The 19,356-nt window shown below is 36.7% G+C and overlaps 2 protein-coding genes across 2 annotated transcripts; one reads left to right on the forward strand and one right to left on the reverse strand.

Annotated features, from left to right (window-relative positions):
• Window positions 1–8,767: 8,767 nt before the first annotated feature.
• On the reverse strand, window positions 8,768–10,221 carry LOC127107186 (uncharacterized). The gene has a single exon (XM_051044478.1). The coding sequence runs from the start codon at window positions 10,182–10,184 to the stop codon at window positions 8,874–8,876; it is 1,311 nt and encodes a 436-aa protein (XP_050900435.1). The 5' UTR covers window positions 10,185–10,221; the 3' UTR covers window positions 8,768–8,873.
• Window positions 10,222–15,687: 5,466 nt separating this feature from the next.
• On the forward strand, window positions 15,688–17,628 carry LOC127107187 (SCF E3 ubiquitin ligase complex F-box protein grrA). The gene has a single exon (XM_051044479.1). The coding sequence runs from the start codon at window positions 15,728–15,730 to the stop codon at window positions 17,501–17,503; it is 1,776 nt and encodes a 591-aa protein (XP_050900436.1). The 5' UTR covers window positions 15,688–15,727; the 3' UTR covers window positions 17,504–17,628.
• Window positions 17,629–19,356: the final 1,728 nt, after the last annotated feature.

Here is a 19,356-nt window from a genome sequence, read left to right on the forward strand (position 1 = left end):
TCTCACACACCAAACTCAAGTCTCTGAACTGCTCAACTAAACCCAATTCCTTAACCATTAACATAGACATATGCAATGATTTCCGACTCAATGCATCAGCCACTACGTTTGCTTTACCCGGATGGTAATGCAAACCAAAGTCATAATCCTTCAGAAACTCTAACCATCTCCTTTGTCTCATATTCAGCTCTTTCTGATCAAACAAATACTTTAAACTTTTATGGTCACTGAAAACCTCAAATCTTGACCCGTACAAGTAGTGCCTCCATAGCTTCAGAACAAAAACCACAGCTGCCAACTCTAAATCGTGTGTCGGGTAGTTCCTCTCATGAACCCTCAGTTGTCTCGAAGCATAAGCTATAACCTGCTTATTCTGCATCAAAACACCACCCAAACCCAACAATGACGCATCACAGTAAACCTCAAATGGTTCCGACGGACTCGGTAATATCAGAATAGGAGCAGTAGTTAACCTTCTCTTTAACTCTTGGAAACCTTCTTCACATTTTGAGTCCCAAACAAACGCTTGCCCCTTTCTAGTCAACATCGTCAACGGTAACGCCAACTTAGAAAATCCCTCAATAAACTTCCTATAATAACCAGCCAAACCAAGGAAACTTCGAATCTCAGCAACAGACTTCGGAGCTTCCCACTTAGATACCACTTCTATCTTAGAAGGATCAACAGCCACACCACCTCTTGAAATCACATGACCAAGAAAACTAACCTCTTCTAACCAAAATTCACACTTTGACAGTTTAGCAAATAACTTCTTTTCTCGTAGAACTCCTAAAACCACTCTCAAATGTTCAGCATGCTCTTCTTCAGATTTCGAGTACACCAAAATATCGTCAATAAACACCACAACAAACTTGTCTAGGTACGGGTGGAAAATCCTATTCATATACTCCATAAATACTCCAGGCGCCTTAGTCACACCAAAAGGCATTACAGAATACTCATAATGTCCATACCTTGTTCTGAAAGCAGTCTTCTGAATATCCTCAGTTTTCACACGTATCTGATGATACCCCGATCTCAAATCTATTTTGCTGAACACACTCGCACCAACCAACTGATCCATCAAATCATCAATCCTCGGCAAAGGATACCGATTCTTGATCGTCACTTTATTCAGTTGCCTGTAGTCCACACACAACCTCATAGTACCTTCTTTCTTTTTAACCAATAACACTGGTGCACCCCACGGTGACACACTCGGACGAATAAATTTCTTATCCAACAGATCTTCTAACTGACTCTTCAATTCAGTTAACTCAACAGCAGACATACGGTACGGAGCCATCGATATCGGCCTAGTACCAGGTACCAAATCAATCGAGAACTCAACTTCACGCTCTGGCGGTAATTCATTCACCTCTTCCGGAAACACATCAGGAAAATCACACACCACGGCTAGATCGCCAATCACTAGTTTATCTTTAGCCTCCAAAGTCGCTAACAGCATAAACAACTCTGCCCCATCTGCTACTGCCTCATTCACTTGCCTTGCTGATAGAAACAAACTCTTCCCTTCCTCAATCTCAGGAAATATCACAGTCTTATCAAAGCAGTTGATATAAACTCGGTTAGACACCAACCAGTTCATACCCAGAATAACATCAATTTGCACTAGTGGAAGACACACTAGGTCCATCCCAAAGTCTCTACCAAAAATACTCAAAGGACAATTTAAACAAACTGAAGTAGTAGTTACTGAACCCTTCGCAAGAGTATCAATCACCATACTACCATGCATCTCAGATATCTCTAATTCAAGTTTCACAGCACAATCCAAAGATATAAAGGAATGAGTCGCTCCTGTGTCAATAATAGCCACAAGAGGAAAGCCATTAATATAACACGTACCTCGGATCAAACGATCATCTGCAGAAGTCTCAGAACCCGATAAAGCAAAAACCTTGCCTCCCGACTGGTTCTCTTTCTTTGGCTTAGGACACTGTGGACTGATATGACCCACTTCTCCACAGTTGAAACAAGTCACAGTCTTCAACCGGCACTCTGCAGCCAAATGACCACCTTTTCCACACTTGAAACACTTCTTCTCAATACTGGTACACTCATGGAAACGATGTCCAGCCTGACCACATCTGTAACACTTAGCAGGGGCACTGGAGTCTCCCCCACTAGGCCTTTTCATCCCACTCTGTCTCTGGAAACCCTTGCCAGCTGCATACGGTTTCCCACGATCATTATGATTCTTGCCTTTCCTATCAACCCTCTGCTGATAGCTCTCTGCTCTAGCCTTGGTATCCTGTTCAAAAATCCTGCAACAGTCTACCAAATCAGAAAACACTCTAATCCGCTGATATCCAATAGCCTGCTTGATCTCGGGACGTAACCCGTTCTCAAACTTCACACACTTTGAAAATTCCCCAGTAGCCTCGTTATAGGGAGTGTAATACTTCGACAACTCTGTGAACTTAGCAGCATACTCAGTAACAGACCGGTTGCCCTGCTTCAATTCCAAAAACTCTATCTCTTTCTTTCCTCTGACATCCTCTGGAAAGTACTTCCTCAGGAATCTCTCTCTGAACACAACCCAAGTGATCTCAGCATTCCCAGCAGCTTCCAACTCAGAGCGGGTAGCAACCCATCAATCATCTGCTTCCTCTGACAGCATATGCGTACCGAACCTGAACTTCTGGTTATCGGCACACTCAGTCACCCGGAAGATCCTCTCGATCTCCTTCAACCACTTCTGAGCACCATCTGGATCGTATGCTCCTTTGAACATTGGAGGATTGTTCCTCTGGAACTCACTTAGTTGACGAGTAGCTCCCATTCCCACAACATTCGGATTTCCTCCAAGTACTCCAGCTAGCATACCCAGAGCCTCAGCAATCGCAGCATCGTCTCTACCTCTTCCAGCCATCTCTATTCTGAAAACCCAACAAGCTAAAACAATAAGTACTGATAGGGTTACACAACACCTATCCCGTACAGGGAAACAAAATAATTACGACTCTACTCGACCGACTATGCTCTGATACCACTAATGTAACACCCTTCTAAAATACCCCAAATATTTAATTAAAATAATAATATATCAGTCAGAGTAAATATGCAGTCAAAGGTGTCACACAATCACTTCACACCATTCACCAAAATAACTGTCATGCTCTTTATTTAATCAAAATAAACATTTCATAATTCGCAGCGGATAGAAATCAAATCAATCAGGCAAAACATGTAACATATTACATGTAAAACGGTTCACAACCAACAATAAAACATTTAAAACATCCCATCCCGATGTTACATCTACCAGAGCATGACCACCTAAGGAACTACACTAGACTCCAAGCACTAGCTCCTACTCAATCACTGCTCGTTACCTGAAAAATAGTTGTAAGGGTGAGTTCCTCAATCGATATAATAAGCATTATAAAACATCATGTAATGCTAAGTAATTTAACACATATCATCACCCTAATCAGATCACACATTCAGCAAACAACAATATCAACTCATAATCAAAATCAATACTCCACACCAACACAAAACAACACGTATAATATTGGAATACATCCATTCATATTATACGCCATGCATACATACATTATGCAATGAGACTCCATGCATGCGGTACCGACTATTTGTGAACATATAGTTCAACCTCACCGACCAAATCCAGGTACGGCTACCAAGCTCACTAGTCCCACTCATTTGAGACCTAGTGACTCACATCACTAATTCCTCACCATGGGAATTAGCTACCACCCCAAGGGCCATGCTATGCACGCTAATCACCTAGCATGCAAACATCAACAACAGTCCAAATTGACTAACATCACTAATTCCTCACCATGGGAATTAGCTACCACCCCCAAAGGCCACAATATGCATGCTAAATCACCTAGCAATGCCAAATAATCAACAATAATCCACAATGGACATATGCTCACACTCTAAGCCATAAACAGTCCATTCACAATAGCATACATAACATATACATTCACAACATTATGCATACCATCATACAATCTCAACACATGTATCAAAACATCATATCATGTCAAATAATTAATCACAGTATTAGCACACTCTACTAATACCTACACTGCTCACAACAATGGGAAATGATCCCTACTACATCGTACCTCAGCTAAATCACGTCACTCAGCTGCAACGACCAAAACTGCACAACAACAGCTCAGGAAAACCAAAATTCTGCCCATACGCGTATGCCCCATGTCCATACGCGTATGGCCCAATTCCTGGCCAAGCCCATACGCGTATCACCTCCTCATACGCGTATGCTACGCGTAACACCTCCCCCATATGCGTACCAACAGAGACTAAATCACGTTCAAAACATCATCTTCTTCAGCCATACGCGTATGGCCTCACCCCATACGCGTACCAACACAGGACACGCGTATTACACACGTATGGCGCGTACCAGCGCCAGATCCCTTCCCTCCAAGCCATCCCATACGCGTATCGCCTAGTGCCATACGCGTACCAGACCATCTCATACGCGTAATGCCTAGTGCCATACGCGTATGACTAGAAACCAGAATTTCCAGATCTGCCATGGTTTCTCTGCTACGAAATTCTCAGATCTAACCTTCCACAGTCCAATTTTACACATAATTTATTCCTATCATCTAACACGATTCAGATCCTATTCGATTTCACAAAGTCTAACATTTTCCACATCTAATTCCTACGAATTTCCCTCAATTATACTCATTTTCGTTCATCCAATATTTCACAAATTTCAGCATACATCATTCCAATTAGGGACAATTCCATGGTTTATCACTACCCATCACATGTTAACCCATAATACCCATCAAACGACGATAAACCCCCCTTACCTGAGTTAATCCGACGAATCTTTAAGCTTCAAGCTTTTCCGTTCTTCAACCTTTGTTCTCTGGCTCTTTGCCTTTTTGCCCTTTCTGTCTCTTTTCCCTTTTCACGTGAAAAATAGCCTTTTTACTAATTGGGACCTTTTCTAAATCCAACTCTTATATTCCAATAATAATAATAATAATAATCTAATAATAATAATTCCAAATAAAAATCCAAATTATTTAATTAAATTAATAAATATATTATTAACTTAATTTAAATAATTATCTTATTTTTTTATCGGGGTGTTACATGGCTTATGCACACGTACCAGATCAACGAAGAGCGAAGCTTGAAGACAAAAGTCAGGAATACATACTCATTGGGTATGATGAGAAAACAAAAGGGTACAAGCTATTCGATCCCATAAGAAAAAGGGTGATAATGAGTAGAGACGTTCGAATAAACGAAACAAGTAAGTGGGACTGGAACAGTTCGACAGAAGTTATCGTCGAAGTTGAAGAATCATCTGTCGCTGTACCACCAAACATTTCAACAAAACTTGAAGACTCTGACAATGAAGATGAACCTCCACAACCCAGAATGCGAAGTTTGCAAGATCTGTATGATTCGACAAGTGAAGTGCACCTTGTATGTCTCTTGGCAGATGCTGAAAACATCAGTTTTGAAGAAGCAGTACGAGACAAGAAGTGGAAAAGTGCCATGGACGAAGAGATCAGGGCGATTAACCACAACAACACTTGGGAGCTAGTTGAATTGCCAAAAGGTAGTCAACCCATTGGTGTAAAGTGGGTATTCAAGAAAAAGATGAACGCTCAAGGAGAAATAGAACGATACAAAGCGAGACTTGTTGCGAAGGGATACAAACAGAAAGCAGGAGTTGATTATGACGAAGTATTTGCACCTGTTGCAAGAATGGAGACAATTCGATTACTCATATCTCAAGCTGCTCAATTCAAATGGTCAATATTTCAAATGGATGTCAAAACAGCTTTTCTGAATGGTGTACTCGAAGAAGAAGTCTATGTTGAACAACCACTCGGGTACATGAAAGCTGGAGAAGAGAAGAAGGTACTGAAATTGAAGAAAGCGCTATATGGGCTGAAGCAAGCACCGCGGGCATGGAACACATGTATCAAAACATATTTCAAGGAGAACGGGTTCGAGCAATGTCCGTACGAACATGCCCTCTATGTGAATAAAAATGGAAGGAATGTATTACTTGTTGCTCTCTATGTCGAGGATCTTATTTTTCTGGGCAGTAATGATCAGATGATAGAAGAATTCAAAAGCACAATGACACATGAATTCGAGATGACAGACTTAGGCCTGATGAGATTCTTTCTTGGTCTGGAGGTTCGACAAGAAGAAACAGGAATCTTCATCTCACAAGAAAAATATGCAAAAGAAATCTTGAAAAGATATAAGATGGAAAGCTGTAATCCGGCTTCGACGCCAATGGAACCAGGAACAAAGTTGTCGAAATTTGATGGAGGAGAACGTGTCGAAGCAGGCAAATATCGAAGTTTGATAGGAAGTCTTCGCTATCTCACATGTACAAGACCAGATATCTCATTAAGTGTAGGCATTGTAAGTCGATTCATGAAGGAGCCAGTTTACACACATTGGAAAGCATTGAAGCGAATTCTGAGGTACATCCAAGGAACAGTGTCACTTGGGATGTTCTACTCGAATTCAGACAAATACAAGTTGGTTGGTTACTCTGACAGTGATTGGTGCGGAGACATAGACGATCGAAAAAGCACTTCTGGATATGTGTTCTTCATGGGAAATACTGCATTCACTTGGCTTTCTAAAAAGCAGTCAATAGTAACACTTTCGACATGTGAAGCAGAATATGTAGCAGCATCCTGGTGCGTTTGTCATGCAATATGGCTCAGAAGATTGATGAGTAAAATGGAGCTAAAACAGAAAGGTGCAACAATAATACAAGTTGACAACAGGTCAGCAATTGAGTTAGCAAAGAATCCAGTAAACCATGAAAGGAGCAAACACATTGACGTTCGCTTCCACTTCATTCGAGAACACGTGAAGGAAGGAAATGTCGAATTGAAGCATGTAGCAAGTAAGGATCAAGCAGCAGACATTTTCACAAAACCACTATCAAAAGAAATCTTCGACAGAGGCAAGAAATTGATAGGCATGATGAATAGAAGAAACATTTAAGTTTACAGAGGAGTTTTGTTGAATAAACTTTAATGTTATAGTTAGTGGATTTCTATTAATAAGTTAGTGGAGAGATTAAGAGTCTGTTATAGTTGGAAGATCAAGAGATAGTGGCCTATTAATAGTATTTACTAATAATTATGTTTCCTAGAATAGCTAAAGTTTCTGAGTCTATATAAAGACCAAAGATGTACTCTAATTAAAACGCAGAAGTTATAAAAGTTTTGCTTCCTTCTGTCAATTACAATGTCAATGATTTCTAAGCTTCTCCTATGTCACATTAAGTGTTTTCTTCATACATTGGCTTGTAAATGAAGAAATCAACTTAATTTTGACACTCTTTTACCATTATTAATGCATAACAAGTAACAACTTATGACATTCAATTAGCGAAGTTTTCAATATATTAATTTACCAAATCTTTCACAATACTCAAGAAGAGCATGGAACTCAAAATCCTATCTTATTTTCCTGTGCTGGATTATGCAGTATGATTCTAGAAGACCAAGTTGTTAAAATATTCTCACAAGTGATAGTTATGAACTTAACTTTATATACCAACCTGTCGCACAAGTGATAGCTATGAACTTATCTTTATATACCAACCCGTCGCACAAGTGATATTTACTTTATTGTGTTTATTTAATATTTCTTAGATTGATGACCATTTACAAACATTGTCACACTAATAATGTCCAAATTCAAAATCATCTATGAAAGGAAAAGCTAAATTTATTGAGTTGCCTTGAAAAGCTTATCAAGACCAGACAAACCTAAAGAGGTTCTTGAAGGTTTTTGCTCTTCACACTTTGTAGGAATAACAAAAGCCCGAGCAAAATCATGTGAAGAAAGGACCAACGTGACACAGTGTTGACGCTATTATAAAAAATTCAAACTTTGACACTGAAGAGAGGATCAGAAGAAGACAGTGATAGCATAGCCAAAATTATTCTTCTATTCAGTGATTTAGAAATATTTGTACAGTGTTATTATCCTATGTTCTGTAGAAATACTGTATTAAGTGGTGTATATGATCTAAACATGCAAGGCCACGATATGGCATCTCTTCTAATAGAAAACTCAATTACACAATGCTACATTTAGAAGTTCTCTCAAATTTAAGAAAAACAGTCTGGTTCAATACATATCACAACAGCTCAGTTCAGTCCGAGCAAGACCGATTAAATCCTTTTGATTTGGTGTCTAGAACCAATTCTGTTTAGTTTTTTCAAACTGAAAACTAGTTTGGTTTGCGGTTCGAGTCAACTACAGTTTTGGTTCTGCACCAAATCTTGCCCATGCTTATATGTGACTAGAGATAGTAATACTCAAAATCACAATGAAAACTGGTGTGCATATTGCATGAATAAACAAACCTCGCCATCATGCACCAAACCATTACAATTAACATCCCAAGGCTACAGCGAACGAGAGCAAACAAACTAAAACAGAGATGTCTTATCACGGCCTTGCATGTTTAGACTCTATACACCACTTGCAGTAATCTTCTTTTGCGCAGCTATTTTCAAGTTGAATATCATTGACGTTTGGGATGCATGTCCACATTGATTTTTATTTCTTACATACTATATCATCAGAAAAATCTTTTACAGGTAATATAATTTAAGGAAGAGTAAAGAAAAACATTAAAATTTAAAAGCTTCATATAAAAATATAACACTTTATTTAGTTGATTATCATCAATCAAAATGCGATTCAATATATCTAAAAACAAAAAACATATTATATTTAATACTTAAAACTTTTCAAATAAGACATTCATCATAACTAGTTAACGAAACATCCCTAAAGCTAACGAAAAGAGTTTTCTCTTTAGGTCATTAAAACAAAAATGAGATGGAGCCGCATCTTTGTTTTAATGATGGCCTTGATGAAACCATTGAGACAACATCATCAGAACAATTTGTCAAATCAATCATCTTCAGTTGTGTGCAGTTTTCAACCACGCACATCACTCCTTTTTTTGTGATATAATAACAACATCTTAGTAATAGTTGCAAAAGTCCAGGACAACTCTTTGAGATCTCATAGAGTGTTTTATCATCAACAAGTGTACTTGACAAGTCCAACACCTCCAATTGGTGAACTACAAAGTTCATTTTAAGTCCTCTTAATTCATCAGAGTCGGCCAATTTCAAATGTTTAATTTTACAACATCTACTTAAAACTTGACAAATACCTTTTTCCGATATGCCATCACAATCACTCAAATCAAGAAGCTGTAAGTCAGGTAAAATGGAAGCAACCAATATGAGGTTGTCTTCGTTTATAAATGAACTATAAGCCAAACACAGAGACTTCAACTTCAACCGAGGGTTGACATCAAAATCCTTAAAAGAAACCAAATTCCGAAAATCCAATTGTTTCATTGTAATCTCTTCAAGTGAATGACAGTTTCTAATAAGGGAATACAAGGCCGATTCTGTGAGCTTGGAACATTGACTAAGATTTATAGAAACCAAATGAGGAAGGAGCAAAGACAATTCGGCAACATGATGATCTTCAAGAAAATTATTATGACCAAGACCTAGATGTTGTATAGTCTGACACTTGGATAACAAGCAATAAATTCCACTGTAAGTATAGTCGGTGCAATATTTGACGACAAACCTCTTCAAAGGAAGAGCTTCCCTTGCAATAGAGTGGAGAAAATCATCTGATAATTGCGAGCCCTGGAATTTAAGACTAATCAAACCGTTCAAACAGACTAATGAATCAACCAGCAATGAAGCAACATAGCTTTCATACTTGAGGTGAATACCGGAAATAAATAAAGATTTCAAAGTTGGTATGTGACGGAGTGCCAAAGCAATGTCTGCATCCATATCATGAAAGTTGAACCGGAGGTGAAGCAAATTAAGGTTGGAGAATCTATGAAAGATACGGCGGAGAAAGCAAAGTTTTGGATCGCAAATTCTGAGAGATAATAAGAGCCGGTTGGTGATGGAGAGGAACTGTTTAGAGACGAGTGATAGAGAGTTGAAGTCGCGGTTATGGTTATTGATGAATGTGAAGACATGCTCCCAGCAGTCATCGGGTAAATAAAAATCAGAATTTGTACAAGTTTTCTTCCTCCTAATCTTAGTGAGGAGGAATGGCGATTTGTAAAAACCTATCTTCTTTCTTTTCATGTTGAACAATGATCAATAAGGATGCCGTCACTGATATTTGGATACGTATACTGTATACTAAATGTACATTAAATTAGGGTACATTTTAGGGGTTATATACACACCATAAAAACCACCACCGAATTTTGGGCTATCTATCTAACAAATATAATTTTATTGAACTTTTTCTGTATGATTAAAATTTTGAATTTTTTAACCTAATGGTCTATTTTTCTTTAAAAAACCTCTTACAGCATCCAACCATTTTTTTTTAAATAATCATTTTTAAAAAAACTCAAAAATAATAAATAATTAAAAAAAACTAAAATCACCACTTTTAAAAAAAGATGCGTCAGTGAAGGTAAGTTTAATTATATCCTATATCAGAACAACATATAATTATACTCCTTCTTACAAGAAAGTCTGGATTGCGAGGACAAAGGCTGTTGAACAAGTATTTGACAACTGGAAGGATTCATACAAAGAATTGCCACGGTTTTTATGGGGACTAAAAACATATGTCCCAAGAACTGTGGCAATTATGGAGACATTGCCAGCGATGATGCCCGACGGAACCTGTGTTACAGGTAATAGAATCTTTCACCGTCTCTTTTGGGCGTTTGACCCGTGCATCAAAGGTTTCACATTATGCAAACCTATTATTCAAATTGATGGCACTTGGTTATACGGTAAATACAATGGTACTTTACTTATGGCGGTTGCACAAGACGACAACAACAATGTCTTTCCCATTGCCTTTGCTCTGGTTGAAGGTGAAACGGCTGGTGGATGGGGTTTCTTTCTTCGACATCTCAGAACGCATGTGGCTCCACAAGTCAATCTCTGTTTGATTTCTGATAGACATGTTGCCGTTGAGAGTGTCTATAACAACCATGACAACGAATGACATGATCCTCCTTCTACCCATGTCTATTGCGTCAGACACATTGCACAAAACTTCATGCATGCTATAAAAGATAAGAATCTTCGCAAGAATGTGGTGAATGATGGGTATGCTCTAACTCAGTCGTCATTTCAATATTATCGTGATGAAATTAGGTTGTCTAATGAAGACGCAGGGAGTTGGCTAAATAACATACCAGTAGAGCAGTGGACAAGGGCATTTGACAGAGGTTGTCGATGGGGCCACATGACAACAAACCTTGTGGAATGCATGAACGGGGTATTCAAAGGAATTCGAAATCTGCCGATAACCACCTTGGTAAGATCGATCTATTATAGGTTGACTTCTACGTTCGCAACCAGAGGTGAAAGATGGAGTGCGATGTTAATGTTCGGGCAAGTATTTAGTGAGTGTTGCATGAAGATCATGAAAGAGGAGAGCATCAAAGCTAGCACACACGTTGTAACAGTCTTTGACCGTCATAGACAAAATTCCAGCGTCCAGGAAACAATGGACCACAACGAGGGGAGACCAAATTTAGCATATGTTGTTAGACTAAACAGAAGTTGGTGCGATTGTGGACAATTCCAGGCCTTCCGTATTCCTTGCTCCCATGCCATTGCAGCATGCGTTTATACTCGTCAAGACGCTTATAACCATGTATCTGATGTGTACAAGGTCGTCATCGTCATGAATGTATATAATCAAAGCTTCTCGGTACTACCAATGGAGGAATATTGGCCTCCATATGAAGGTGATATAATTTGGCACAACGACGAGATGCATAGAAAGAAAAAAAGGAAGGTCAAATAGCACACGTATCAGGACAGAAATGGATTCCACAGATAAAATGATAAGCTTATGTAGTATTTATCGTCAACCAGGACACAACAAGAACAACTGTCCCAATCGAGGAGCATCATCTGGGTCTTAAGCTTTTTGTAACATTGTATTTCTGTAACCTTCAATCATTATATATCATTAAGTTTTTGTTACAACGAGGTTCACAACAAACATCAGTACAAAATAAGCTATCTGAAAACAGAAATATTTCTAACTGATTACAATAATCAAATTGATGTCATCTCGACCGAACATCATTTCCCTAGCATCCTTATTAGTCTTCATTCGCACCCAACTAAAGATATTGTCGAGTCTCTCAATACTTCTAATTTTTTCCCTTTTGTTATTTTCCCATCTAACCAATGAACCAGCTCCCTCTTCATTTGATCAAACGTAGTGATGTTCCAGAACAACATCAGCATCTGAGGTTTGTCTCTCGCATAAATCACCTTTCCGTATCGGCGACGAACATCAAACATGATTGCTAAATGATTAAATGAGATGTGGAATAATGACTCACACAACACATTTATTTATAACAAAAAAATTGCATTTTACACTGAGGCGTCAATCCAATTGGCGCCTCCTCTCAGGTAATACACAGAGGGGCCAATTGGATTGGCTAGGGCACATGCCCTAGCCAATCCAATTGGCGCATGCATTTAATTTTTAAGAGGAGTCGCCAATTGAATTGGCGTCTCCTCCTAAAAGTGGGGTAGTTAGGGATTTTTTTTGAAACCAGAGGTATTTTGGGAATTTCCTTGAAAAAGTGGGTTATTTTTGTAAAAAAATCTCTTATTTAATAAACGTAAATTAGAAGAAAAATTATTAAAAATAAAAATAATAAAATAAATTTAATAGGTTAGGGTTGAGGCGTGGGGTGGGATGAATGCGGGGTGAGACAGAAAAATCGTTCTTCTTTTGAAGCATGGTTGAGGTGTTAATTTGTTACGGTATTTTAAAAATCGGATCGAATCGGCTGATCAAATCGAAAATCAGAAGGGTCATCAATCTGGTCTGAATGTTGGATCAGGTATTTTATTGAACTAATGAGAACCAACCATAATCGATCAAGTGCACCGGGGATTTTGGAAAACTGTCAGGTTAAATGAATGTTTTTTTTACAGACAAAATGACATTGTTTCGGTAAAAAAAAATTAAAATAACAAAATTAAATATAATTAGACTTTGGTCAAAACTTATTTGGAACAATTTTCTCTTGTCCAAAATTTACTTAGATTTGTATTTTGTATGATTTTGTTATGTGTGGTGATTATATTTAGAATTTGAATTTAAAGAATAAACATGTGAATTTATGATATTTTAAAATTGTATAAGTGTCGTGATATTATTTTAAGATCGAGTCATCTGGATCGATCAATTTAATAAATATATAATTTTGTTATAAATAGCGTTTATTCAATTGAGTTGTCTAATTTAGTCCAATTTAGTCAAACAACAATAATTCGGATTTTTTTACCCAAATAACCCAGTTTAAAAAAATTTCAAAATAACCCACATTTTAGATTAATTTCCAAACTACCCAACTTTCCAAAACAAAAACGTCAAAGCACAGGTGTCAGACCAATTGACGTCTGCTCTCTAATTTAAAGAGGTGACGCTAATTAGATTGGCTTATGCACCTAGTGCTTCCAATCCAATTGGCGCCTATGTGTTATTTTAAATGCAGTCGCCAATTAGTTTTAACATCAGTGTGTATTGTGTAACTTTTAGTATAATAGAGGTGTAGTGGGATTCATTTTTCCACATCTCTTTCTTATTATCTTGTACTATTGAAAACATGATTCATCTTCGTCACCGCTAAGGGAAAGTGATTTATTCAAGAGACAAGTCTCCGATGGAGATGCTCTGCTAGAAAAATTATAGAGGGAGTTGATTCGTCGGTTAGACGGAGACATACCTGAAGGCAAAAAAATGAAAAGTATTGAGAGACATGATGCACTGCGTGGGTGGGTGCAAGTTAAAAACGGAAGCACCAAAATGACCATGTCTTAACTGACGATGTGATGTCAACCGAAGAAAAACCAACTCGTAATTATATGGCTTGGTACATATCGATTGGATTTTGAATTTCTCCCTGGGGATATGTACCTGTACGACCCACACCAAGTCACTTACACCCAATAAGCTTCAACATTTAACCCCCCATAAAATTACCAGACCGGTTACTCACAATCCTCTACCCAACAAGATTATCGGCCCACAAACAGACATACATACGACTTTAACATGTCAAACCCCCAACCACAATACCAATAGCATATCCCATATCACCGCCAACAAGAAGATCATTATCAAGACATCCAACATCGATATTTCCCCAACGAATCATTCATACAAATGTCACCCTTCAATCGACTCGGTCACACCCCAATTACTCAAGCACACCCCAACTATTCTGCCATGGATCACAAACTCAACTATGGCGGTAGCCCTTCATTGCATACACAGGACTACGTGGAATTGTCTTAATTTTTTAGAGAATCTGTTGCAGGTGGTGGTGTTGTTCCTCAAACATTCAGAGTGAATCAACAAGGTGGGTTAGGGTCACGTGCTAGGGTAGCTAGGGAATGTGAAACCGAAGGTCGGTTTGATCATCCAGGTCAACGACAATAGTATTATTGGTCTTCGTATGTAAATGAAATTTAATATTAATATTACTATTTCCGATTTTGACTTTTATATAACATGTCAATTATTAACCCAAAAAAAGTACACGATACACACTGGTGTCAATCCAATTGACGACTGCATTTAAAAATAACACATAAGCATCAATTTGGTTCGCAACACTAGATGCATAAGTCAATCCAATTGGCGTCACCTCTTTAACTTAGAGAGCTGACGCCAATTCATCTGACATCAGTTCTTCAAAGTGAGATATTTTGGAAAATTATCTTAAATTGGATTATTTTGGGATTTCTTTTAAATGTGGGTTATTTTGGTTTAGATTTCCAATGACTCAATGATTCGATTAATGAATTAAAGACATATTACCATTACCGATTTAATGGGTTAGAGGTTATTGGATAATTTTTTTAAAAACCCTTACAATAATTTTTTATATAAATAATTGAAACTTAAAAAAAATGTGGTGTGTAAAACTAACAAAAATTGTAAATTGATTCAAAAAATCGAAAACTGTAAAAAAAAGTTGAAAAATATTAGATGTGTTTGGATGTTATTTTTTAAAAATCGTTCAGTTTGAATTGGATTTTCAAACGACTTTTTAAAATTCCAAAATCGATTCAAACTGAACCGAATTACATGTATATATTTTTATATTTATTTATTTTTTATTAATATGATATGTTGTGTTAATTTAGTATTAAATGAGACTTATTTTTTCAAATATTATCTATTAGTTTGATTTAATCAACTAATATTTATTTTTACTATTTTATTTATTTCAATATTAACTTTTACTATAATATATATTATATCAAATTTATTTTTATTAATAATTTTATAATATTAATAAAAAAATATAATTTATAATTTGAATTTTTAGATAACCAGTCCATATAAAATTGTATGAAGTTAGAATTGATCTGATCAAATTTTTGTAATTAATTATTCTAAATCAAACCGAACAAACAACTATTTTATTTCAAAATCGACTAGTAATATAAACTATTAAAGTCATCCATGTAAAAAAAAAACTATTGAAATTATCCAGCTTTTTATTAATTAAAAAAAAAAAGTTATCCAGCTTTTTTTTATATTTAATCCTCAAATCTAACCTAAACCCTCAGACCTGTATTTTCCTTGGCGGCAGTAATCTGTTCACTGCAACATGAAGCGTAAGAGAAATTCCCTCCAAACTCAGCAACAAAGAGTTTCAGAAGATTTATATTTAGATGATTATTGCTGGGAATATGTTTTCAAATTCATCTTCAATGACGACGATGACGACAACCGTTCCTATTTCAAATCTCTTTCCATAGTTAACAAGCAATTTCTCTCCATTACCAACCGTCTACGCCTCTCTCTCACCGTATGGAATCCAACCTGCCGTTTACTCTCTCGCCTTTTTCCAAGGTTCATCAATCTCATCTCCCTCGACCTCTCCTGTTACTATGGTCTCATCAACAACCTTCTCGTTCAAATCTCTCGTTTCCCATTGAAACTCACTTCGCTTAATCTCTCCAACCAACCCAACATTCCGGCACGCGGCTTGAGAGCTTTCTCAGGAAATATTACAACTCTAACCTCTCTCATTTGTTGCAACATTGCTTCTCTCTCTACTGCTGACTTGCTTCTTATTTCTCAGTGCTTTCCTTCCCTTCACGAACTTGACTTAGGTAACAGTATCAATTTTAAGCTAAATGCTGATATTTCAATGGTGTTTCCTAAGCTGCACAAAGTTAATTTCTATGGTCGTAACCATACATTTACATATATGATCGATGCATGGTTTTTACAAGTATGTAAGAATTCTGAGTTTTTTGAAGATATTGTGATGTCGAACCGTTCACAATTAACTCATCACGGCATTGCTTCTGCCATCCGTGAGAGACCAACTTTGAAGTCTCTATCAATTAGTTGGATGTCTAGCAACGATGACATTAGTTCACACTTTATTAACTCTCTCGTGAGTTTGAAGGACTTAGCTTGTCTTGATTTGTCATATTCGCTTATCTCCGATGATTTGCTTTCCTCTATTGCAACCGGAGGTCTTCCTTTGAAAAAGCTTGTCCTCCAATTCTGTCAAGGATATAGTTATGCTGGAATCTTTTGTTTGTTATCCAAGTGTCAATTTATACAACATTTGGATCTTCAAAATGCTTATTTTTTGAATGACCAACATGTTGTGGAGTTGTCTATGTTTTTGGGTGATTTAATGTCTATAAACCTTAGTCGATGTGACATGCTCACGGAGTTATCTTTGCTTTCACTTGTAAGTAATTGTCTTTCACTTAGTGAGATCAAAATGAATGACACAAGGATTGGGATTGGGAGAGAGGGTGTACTGAATTCTAATTCTTTCGAGGATTTCGTTGTAAGCCCTCAATTAAAGTCTCTCAGTTTGACCCATAGTTCCTGGCTAAGAGATGAAAGCATCAAAATGTTTGCTTCCATTTTCCCCAATTTGCAATTTCTTAATTTGAGTAATTGCACTAACATATCGGAAGAAGGTATTTTTCATGTTTTGAGGAGATGTTGTAAGATTAGATTTTTAAACTTAGCTAGCTGTTTACAAGTGAAGCTGCATGGAATGAACTTTGAAGTTCCTCAATTGAAGGTGTTGAACTTATCAAATACAAGTGTTGACGATGAAACACTTTGTGTGATCTCAAAGAATTGTTCTGGACTTTTGCAACTGATACTAAAAAGATGTGATGATATTACAAAGGAGGGAATCAAGCATGTGCTAAATAACTGCACGCAACTCAGAGAGATCAATTTGATGTTTTGTTGTAAATTGGTTCCTAATATTGTTGACGAAATGATATTTTCAAGGCCATCATTGAGAAAGATAACCGTTCCACCTTGCAACATCTTCAATAACAAAAAACTCGGTGACAAAAAGAGAAGATTCTTTTCGCATCATGGATGTCTTTTAATCTAATTTTTTTGTAAGATGTTTTTTGAACACTAAAATGCAACATGTCTTTTGTTTTCACATTTACTTCTTTAAGTTATTTTATTTGCTAACGTGTAATTGCCTTAGTAAAATTGGAAGATTTTTTATAAAATGTACAATTTAATGCAAGCAGTTTGGTGTTATATGCCAAATTAAAGTGTATTGCTTTTCATTCTTTTGCCTTAAATTAAATTACACAGATAAGATTCATGTATCATACTTATTGAAGACTTCATTGTGGAGTGAGGTCTTTATTATTAGCTTGAGGTTGAAGATAACATGTGTTATGACTTCTCATTGTTCTAAGTCAATTCTCTGTTCTAGTATGTATATAGATTATACCATTTGTTTCCCCCTTTTTTTTTCCTTACATGCATTTTAGAGAAGAAGGGGAGGAAGATTTCAAATTCATGTCAGATTTTGTCGTCAACCTTCAAGTGAAAACGCTTTATTGGTGATAGTAATTTATGAGTATACATTGATACCAAGACCATATTAATCAACTGCTAAGCCTAAACCTTGAGAAAAAGTGGAGAGTATAAGTTGAGAAGGAGACAAAGTGGAGTATAAGTTGTATATGACCTTTTTTTACCATGTGGAAGAGAGATTGTGAGTTAATTTCAAAAACAATTTTTTTTATATCGAGATTCCATGCAAAAATGGTGTTACCAAGTAACTCTCAAATCTCTGCAAAGAGAAAACTGTTGTAGACTACTTAAAAATCCCTATGAATCGGCCATGATGGTCCTAAATAAGGCGTCCACGAGCTGAAGCGCTCTGTTGATACAAAAATATATTCATTTTAAATTTATCAACATAAATATATGGTTTCTTCCTCCAAACAATAGAGAGTTTGAACTCAGACTCATGGTAAAGTTAGGATTATTTTTTCCACCCCCTCCCCACCTTTGTGAAAAGTCAGTCACGAATGCTCATAATATTCAGAGATACATCTCGGAGCGCATCTAAAATTATATCAACAAAAACTTTATAAATGAGATATTTCTATTTTGTTCAAAAATACATCTCTCATACCTAAAGATACACTTCAGTAAAGTGTTGAAGCTACACCCCTTTATTAGTGTAATTTTACGTGCGTCTAGAGTTTTTTAGCCAGGCCCATAAATGTTAGAAATCATAATTCTAGGGAATGCTCATTATATCCTTATGTATGCATTTCACACCTCTAAAAAGGAAAAAAAATCTTCATGCGTTCGGACGCACTCAAAATCACACTAAACTTCTTTTTCTGAGATTCACCTCATATTGAACAAAATATGATTCGGAGATGTATCTTCCTATATTATTTGTATGTATCCTTAGATGCATATTTGAAATATCCCTTGTACTTATTTGAGTGTTTTTATTCCCTGAGTTGATTTAATTAACGACTGAGTGATATTTTCGGAGATGCATATTCGAAAATGTCAAGTGGCAAAATTGGATAAAACACCAACTTGCATGATCTTCCTCTTCATGCTGAAAAAAGCCTCAATTTTTCAAAACCCTTAAAAAGTTTCTCTCATTCTCAATCAATTTTTCAACACCAAAACATCATTGTATTTCATCACATAAAAGGGAGAAAAAGAAGATGAAATTGCAGGTAAAGTTCATTCATTTCATCCCTTATTTTTGCATTAATCAGATTTTTGAGCTGAATAAAAGAACGTTGAATCCTGATATGCATCTTCTGACGAAGTTTAGAATGGTCCGGATATGCATATCTGGGTTGTCCTTATAGTTTGAGTTTTGAATTTGTTTTTGTGTTATTGGTATTATTAGATAAGATGCACCTAAATATGTTTCCCAAAGTTATTGTGGATGTGGATATTAAACCG

The sequence above is a fragment of the Lathyrus oleraceus genome, chromosome 7 (genome assembly GCF_024323335.1).
Source record: "Lathyrus oleraceus cultivar Zhongwan6 chromosome 7, CAAS_Psat_ZW6_1.0, whole genome shotgun sequence".
Lineage (NCBI taxonomy): Eukaryota > Viridiplantae > Streptophyta > Magnoliopsida > Fabales > Fabaceae > Lathyrus > Lathyrus oleraceus.